Raw genomic sequence first — 7,603 nt, 5'->3', positions numbered from 1 at the left:
TCATTTTTGTGACCCATCCATCCTTTGGCCAGAGACTTAAATATTGAATCTGAACCTAAAGGCAGTTCTTTTACTGGGGTCAGGGCAGTCAGCAGCTCATAATCTGAAGTGCATGATAAACACTACTCACTGTAGCTGAGGTTATGTTCTTACCAACTCACTAAGCACTGATCAGTTGTAAAACAATGATTGAGCTCATCAAAGAAGTGTAGAAATGAGTAATCTCTGTGTAACCAGAGGAAAAGCAGACCTCTGTAGTGCAGTCTGATGAGCGGCCCAAGAGTGCCTGTGCCCCTGTGCCCTGCTGGGCTCCAGCTGCAGGCAGCAGCCGGCCACACTCACAGGACTGTCCTCAGCTCAGTCTCTAGTGCACTGAACATTTTCTCTCCCCATCCCAACACATTTTATTTAACTCCGGGGAGAATTATGAGTGATATTATCAAGGAGAAGAAAAAAAAAATCTCAGCAGTGAGTACTGGAAAGAGATGAACTGCCTTGAGGATTTTGATCATGACATTTAAATTCCAATCTGCAATTCATGTTATTCTGTTTCGTTATATATTGTTTATAAACTCTGTTTTGTAAGCACAGATTTTTTAGCATCTTGTTTAGAAATTAACTAAGCCCTTCAACCTAGAATGCAATTGCTTTCGGCTGCTTATCTTGTTTGTTTATGTTCAACATCTATTGATTTCAAAGGTTCATATTACATAAAGTCTTTGACTGGAGCTGCTCATTTCTTCACAGGTTCATAAAGAGGTAAATTATTGTTCATAGAAAAAAGAAACCCAAATAACAATCAAATACCAAACCAAGCAGCTATTAAAGGACAGTCTGTGGGTTTCTTCTTCTACACTGCATTTCACACTGTGACAGAGCCTGTGTGTGACAGAGAGAGAAGAGGAATGGAGAAGTCCAGGAATACATCTGATGATTTCATAGAGAAGGCAATAGCAGCTGCCAACTCAATGCATCGTGATGAACTGCTTTTTTCTTACAAGGGAATTCTCTACCCTACCACTATTTGCAGTCCTGAAACTTTCAAAGCCTTGGAGTCCTTTGAAGCCAGAAGTGATGATGTAATTTTGGCAGCATATCCTAAATCCGGTGAATATATTTAAATTTTTTTCATAAACAAGGTTCTGTAATAGCAGGTAACAAGGTTTGTACTACCTATATGAAATATATATGATATTATACATATTATATATTATACTAAATAATTGTATTTAGAATGTTCAGCAAATTTTATAAAACTGATTTTATTTTCAAAAAGCACAAGAAATGAATTATGAATATTTGATATGGAAAAATTTCCAAAAGACTGAGATAAACAACATTTCTTTTCTATAGCTTTAAAAGGTTTTTGTAATCTTTATTTTTCATAGTTATTAAGTTAAATGCACAAATTGGGGAGAATCAAAATACAGTTTTTTACACCAGAGGTAATTAGATCTCTTGATATTACACATTGTGCTTCCACATGCATGTTTGTAAAATTAAAAGCTTTATGTTTTCACAATGGAGTCTTAGCTACCTTCAAATGGTGAAAATTCATTAGTTTATTTCCCATAGATGTCAGGAAATAGCTATCAAAACTATTTTTGTAGTCCTTGAAGTGATGACATTGGTCTTTAATTGCTGGGAAATCAAGAGGACATCTTTGCTAGGGTTGCAAGTTTACCCTACATATTTGCTCCATCTACCTCAAAGCATTGGCCAACATGCAAGCCAAAAGTTTGGATTAGATGTACCTCATATACACTTTAATCTCGCTGTTTCTCTCATCCAGCAATTGGTTCACACTGCTATACAGTGGATAGTCACAGCTGAAAGGACTGTGAAGTTTTTGCTTTTTTATTGGATTTTCTTTTTGAAGAAATGTTATGCACTGGAATGCAGTTGTTAAGATTGCAGCGAGAAAGATGTAGGCACCCAGTGTCCAGAAGTCATAAATGGAAAATCAGAGATGGGAGACCTATGCAGGCTCTTTGTAATCTTTTGAAGAAAAAGACAATAAGTGTGTCTAGGAAATGTCACTTCAGAGAGTTTTTTCTGGTTGCTAAAGAAAATGAGTGCACAATTTTCAGATCTCGTTCTGCTCCTGTCTTGAAGTACTTTGACCCATCTTTCTTCCAAAGACAATCCAGCACACCAGAAAACACTCCATACATTAGGTTTTAAAGTACAAGTTTACCACCCCACTCTCCCATATATGTGTAACAATAAAATTTATTACATTAATGCAGGTTTTCCTAGTTGAATCTCAGTGGTTCTTCTCCCTGATTAGTTTACAACATACAAGGTAATTCATGGTGTACTGAACTGTTCAAGTTGGAGAACTATGTCCTTATGAGGAGCAAAGGTAGGATCCTGGGAGGTCATTGACCAGACGGTCAGCTGTGATTGTATGACACGAAAGGAGACCAGGTAACTTACGTGGTAGTACTACCACCTCCTGACTTCCCTGGTAAATCCATTTCTGTCCATTCTAAAAGTTTTACAAGTACTTCTGTATTTTTCTTCTTTCAGGCACTAACTGGCTAAGTCAAATCTTAACTGACCTGATAGCCATATCTCAAAAGAAAACACCAGGCAGTGAAAGAAGTATGAATCCTGAAGAACCAGAACCGATACCTAACCTGGAAATTGGAGATGCTAAGAAATTTGAGGTGGGAACATAATATATATGGAAATGATCAACATGATGTGCTTCAAATACTGAATATATAAAGTATGAATTATTCCATTGTTTGATAGGAACTTTACCACTCTTCTTTATGTGGCATCTGGTCAGAATCAATCCCATCTGGACTGTTAGATACTGAGGGATAAATGAACACTTCATTGGGACTGAGAGGAGGACATTCCCATGAGATACATAAGAGCTTCAGAAATTCAACATAGTATCTTTTGTATTTAAGAAGAGCTTCTTGAAGTGTCAAATTGTGAAATATTAGATTTTGTCTCTTTTTCTGACTCTTCCTCCTCATCCCCTCTCTCAGTCCTTGAGATGCTTCCATTTTCACAGATAACCAATGCGTACCCTACCTCTAGATGTGATCCCTTGTCTAACAGAACTGAAAAGAATTATCACTGAAGAGAACTAACCATGGATAGTCTTTTTCCAATTGATCATGGGCTTTTGAAGATTAGAGCCATTCAGAGCATCCCACTAATATCCTAGGGCAACACTCACTAAAAAACCCAAAAAACCCAAAAAAACATTTATATCAGCCAATAACTGTTGATAAGTTCATCAAGGGACCATTTTAGCATAGGTAAATGAAAAGAAAACTTATACTAACTGAATTCTCTCTTTACCTCCTTCCAATTCCTCAAGCCACTGTCCAAGGTGCCTTCTCCAAGATTCTTGGCTTCTCACCTCCGTCCTGAAAATCTTCCCAAATCTATCTTCAAAAACAACGCCAAGGTGAGTGTTGATTTTAATGTATTAAAGCAAACACTCCAATAGGTTGTTTTTTGCATATGTAGTACTTTTTTGCCAATTTTCAGAATCCCTCTTACACCTGAGTGTTTAGCCTGGCCATTTCTACATGACTGTTTAAGTACTGACACTCATCTCACATAACCCCTGTAAAGCTGTGTCTCTTGGGCTGTTGAGGGTCCACTCTGGCTAGCTATTGACCCTACCCCACACGGTCTTACATGGAAAATAGTAAAAGATAAGAAACGCTCTTCTCCTTGTGAGGGTGAAGGTCCTCCGTATTGACTTGTGAGGGGACACCTCAGACTCTTGCAACACCCCAGGTAGAAAAGAGAACGTTCCCTTCTTGCAGAGGAATTTTATACCCAAGGGAATGGGGGCGGGGGCAAGAGGACCAGAGCCAACAGGATACCACTGAGGAGGTGCAAGGGGAGGGGTAACCAGGGGACAGAGCACCAGGGGGTACAGGGCAGAGGGGTTGATGAGGGAGACACCATGTGATGGAAGAAGGCAATAATGAACCACGTGATATAACATAGTGCAATATAACAAACCACAGTTAGGCCTTATTGGCACCTTTATGACAGTTTCATCAAAAGAGGTGCAGGGCTTGAACAAATCCTCCAGAGGCAAAATGGATTTTGATATGATTTCCCATGGGAGGAATTTTATGGCATTGTTACAAGTGAGGGCTTCAATGTGTCAAATGTCAAGGAGCATTTATATTTTTGTGAATTTTCCATGCTACTTAAAAGAAGAACTAGGCTTGTATTGATCAAAACATACTTAGATTCTGCAAAAATAATTTGGTTAATCTGTAAGAGATAATAATTATAGGCAACCATGTTCTCATGGTACCAAAGCAAAGTTAAATACTGCATCTCCTGATCTGGGAATGAAATAGTAACTTCTGCAAGGAGCACAGAAGGTATTAGAACTCCCCAACCACAGTTATAAAGTATATTATTGTCATTTCTTTTTTAATGCTGTAGTCTGCTATGTCTTTCCATATAAATAATTAATTTAATTTTTCTCTAGATATTGTTAGTGATTCGTAATCCAAAAGATGTTGCTACATCTTTCTACCATTTTTGCAATGGCCTGGCTCTTCTTCCCTCCTATGAGACCTGGGATGAGTTCTTCACAGATTTCATGACAAAGAAAAGTACAGTATATTTTGCTGTCTGTGTCAATTGTCCAATGATTTGTCTTTGTCTAAAAACCCTTGCAGTTTGGTAAATCAGCTTCACTAGGAATTTTTTGGTTTACAAGACAAAAGTAGAGAATTAGACATCTGAACTGAAGCTTACCATACTTGTCTTACTGTTTGAGGATAAATATTTGTCAAAACTGCGATTCCAGAGGTATCTTTAACTTGTACAAACTGGTATTTTTCCTGGAAAAAGCAGTTCTTCCTTATCTCAGTCTTGGGTCCCCCTTTAGCCCTGCTCTCCTGTGTCCGTCATCTTGTGTCCATGGAGCTATATAATCACCTCCATGCCACATTGGAAGAAAGGAATTATTTGGACTATGTCTAGGGCATTAAAAAGGGGACTAAATCAACTGCATTAAAAAAGATAGAGTGTAATAGCACAATAGTTGAAGGTTATGAGATTTGGCTTGCACATGGCCAGGGGAAGGGAGGGTTCAATAAGATTTTAGACTGGATTAAGGGAGTTTTACAAGATGGTCTGCAAAATGACAGCTTTTTTGGTGAACTCAAAGCTGTCTTGAAATACTACCAGGTTTTATTTTTCTGACTTACCAATGGTATCATATACGTGATCCGGGAGCAAAACCGGTAATTCCCACAGAAGGGTGAAGCTCTGCCATAGACATCATTAATAAAGACCTTGGCTGACACAACTCAATGAGCAAAACTTGTATAATCTTAATTTATGCTTCATCTTAGGATTCCTTTGTTTTACTTAGTGGCCTGGGGATGCTACCTTGAATACCTTTCTGAGTGGAACAAATATGCTGACAAAGAAAATATTATGACAATAACTTATGAAGAGGTAAAAGAGGTAAGGTTATCAATAGTTACAAATATTTTAAACTTCAAGAGCTTTTTTTTTGTAAACCAATTCAACATTATATGCATGCAGGGTATCCAGGCTGTGTGAGACAGATTCTTGTTTTAAGGGAAGAGAAGGTGAAACTCATCCTAAAAAACCTTCTTAAACTTTTGCTTGTGAAAATGATTCTTGTTTTTTATTTATCTGTGATATAAGCCCAAATCATTGTCAATCCAAATCTCCAGAAATATTTTTGGGCAGGAGCTTTTATGTTTTTAGCAATGTTGATTTTGCTCACTTGTATATCATATATAATACTGTGTAATCTACAAGAAGGCAGCTCATATCTCCTCCAAAGTAATGGAGAAGAGAAACATTAGGACCCACGCTAGTCCTGGTGAACTCTATGAATACCCTATGTATGCAACCAGCAGAGAGCTATATGGAAGTGTAAACACCTTGCCTGTTTGAAAGTCATGCCATATGTTACATTCCTCTTTCCAGAATCCTGCCCTGAGTGTGAAAAACATAGCTATATTCTTTGGAATTCCTCTGACTGAGGAACAGCTCCAGCTGGTGGTAGAGAGGAGCAGCTTCCAGTCTATGAAGAAAAACTCAGACAAGACCCATGGGTCATTTGGCAATGTTCTCTTTCGCAAAGGTAGGAATCTCCAAGGGGCTCAGAGGTAGAAATATTCCACTCTCAAGAACTTGGGCCATGCTTTGGTTCTTTATTCCTGCACTCACATTAGCATTGCAAAGCAGGTTATCACTGCTTTTCTTGAGAAGACTATGTAAGGAGAACTGGTGAGGAGGACACCCAGCAAGGCTCTCACAGCAGAGCCACTTTTGGAGGCTCACAGATGGCTGGCACTAAGGAGGAACTTTCATGTGTCTGAATTCCCCTCCACCTCTGTGCCTGGATCACCAATTGCCCAGACAATGGAGCAGGCAGCACAGGGCCAAACTCAGCCTGAGTGCTGTGACCACACTTTGTAGGAGAGTATAGGAATCTTCTGAGATGGTCACTGCCAAACGCCTGATCATTCCTATACATTAGAACTAAGCCAAGCTAGCAAGAATCCAAGGGGACACAAGAGTGGGAAGAGAAGGGAACAACTTTTGCAGTGTAGTGTGGGGGACACGGGCAGGAGAAGGGCAACCTGGTTGTCACAATCTATTTCTGCATTCTACGTTAAAGAAGTAACTGGACAAAAACGGAAGCTGCCAAATGAGCAGAAACCCAGCTCTGCCTCCTGGCAGATGACTCTTATTCAATTCTTCATGATCTTCCACTTTGCCAGTCATAACTGACTAGAGGAGAGACATGGAGGCAAACAGGATTTTAGGCTGCCTTTTTGAACACAGTCACCTAAATAGGAGTATGTTCTTTGGCTTTATAGCAAAAGATTATTCCTAAATAGATGTAACTCCACTGATTTCACAAAATTATATTGGAGTAGAAAAATGTTTCATCAGGAAACTGGATCAACAAGATTTAATGTACAATGCAATGGAAATGACAGCAATATAGAATAAAAAATGAAATTTCTTGGTTTTCAAGAGAATTTTTTTTGCTTCTTTGAAGGTGGTGTAAGTGACTGGAAGAATCTTTTCACTGAAGATCAGAGTGAGAAAATGGACAAAGCATTTGAAGAACATATAGCAGGAACGAAACTGGGGAAAAAGTTGAAGTATGACTTGTACTGCAAAGCCTGAAGAGAAATGAGATATGGTTAGAGCAAGAACTTTGCAAGGCAGACTCAGATCATCTGAATAGTCTACATTGGAAAACTAGATCAAATAACCCAAGCACCTTAGAATTACTCTAAGAGTCATTGCAGCAGCCTTTACAGTGACAATGCTGAGTGATGAGCCTTTTGTTTTATGGTGTGACCTCAGGCTACACTCATTTGCTGAAGAAGATGCCAACTAATCATATTTACAAAAAACCTAACAGCCCTGTTCCAGCTGTCACCTGGAAGGAAATGCCCCTTTTCTTTCTAAACAATTTCTATCCTTCTAGGTGATTTCTAATTATTTAGTATGCAGATTATTTTTTTCTTCAAAAATGTTTCAAATCAGTCAACATCTTCACAGAAAATATCACTAGCAAAAATAGGGATATGACAGAAGC

At 38.6% G+C, this 7,603-nt stretch overlaps 1 protein-coding gene across 1 annotated transcript; it reads left to right on the top strand.

Annotated features, from left to right (window-relative positions):
- The first annotated feature begins 905 nt into the window (after positions 1-905).
- LOC119699293 (sulfotransferase 6B1-like) lies at positions 906-7,255 on the top strand. Its single transcript, XM_038132566.1, has 7 exons — positions 906-1,107; positions 2,533-2,672; positions 3,344-3,433; positions 4,487-4,613; positions 5,381-5,475; positions 5,971-6,127; positions 7,055-7,255. Exons 1-7 carry the CDS (start codon positions 906-908, stop codon positions 7,183-7,185), a joined length of 942 nt encoding a protein of 313 aa, XP_037988494.1. The 3' UTR covers positions 7,186-7,255.
- Positions 7,256-7,603: the final 348 nt, after the last annotated feature.

The sequence above is a fragment of the Motacilla alba genome, chromosome 3 (genome assembly GCF_015832195.1).
Source record: "Motacilla alba alba isolate MOTALB_02 chromosome 3, Motacilla_alba_V1.0_pri, whole genome shotgun sequence".
Classification (NCBI taxonomy): domain Eukaryota; kingdom Metazoa; phylum Chordata; class Aves; order Passeriformes; family Motacillidae; genus Motacilla; species Motacilla alba.
This window is presented reverse-complemented; position numbering and strand designations above follow the sequence as displayed.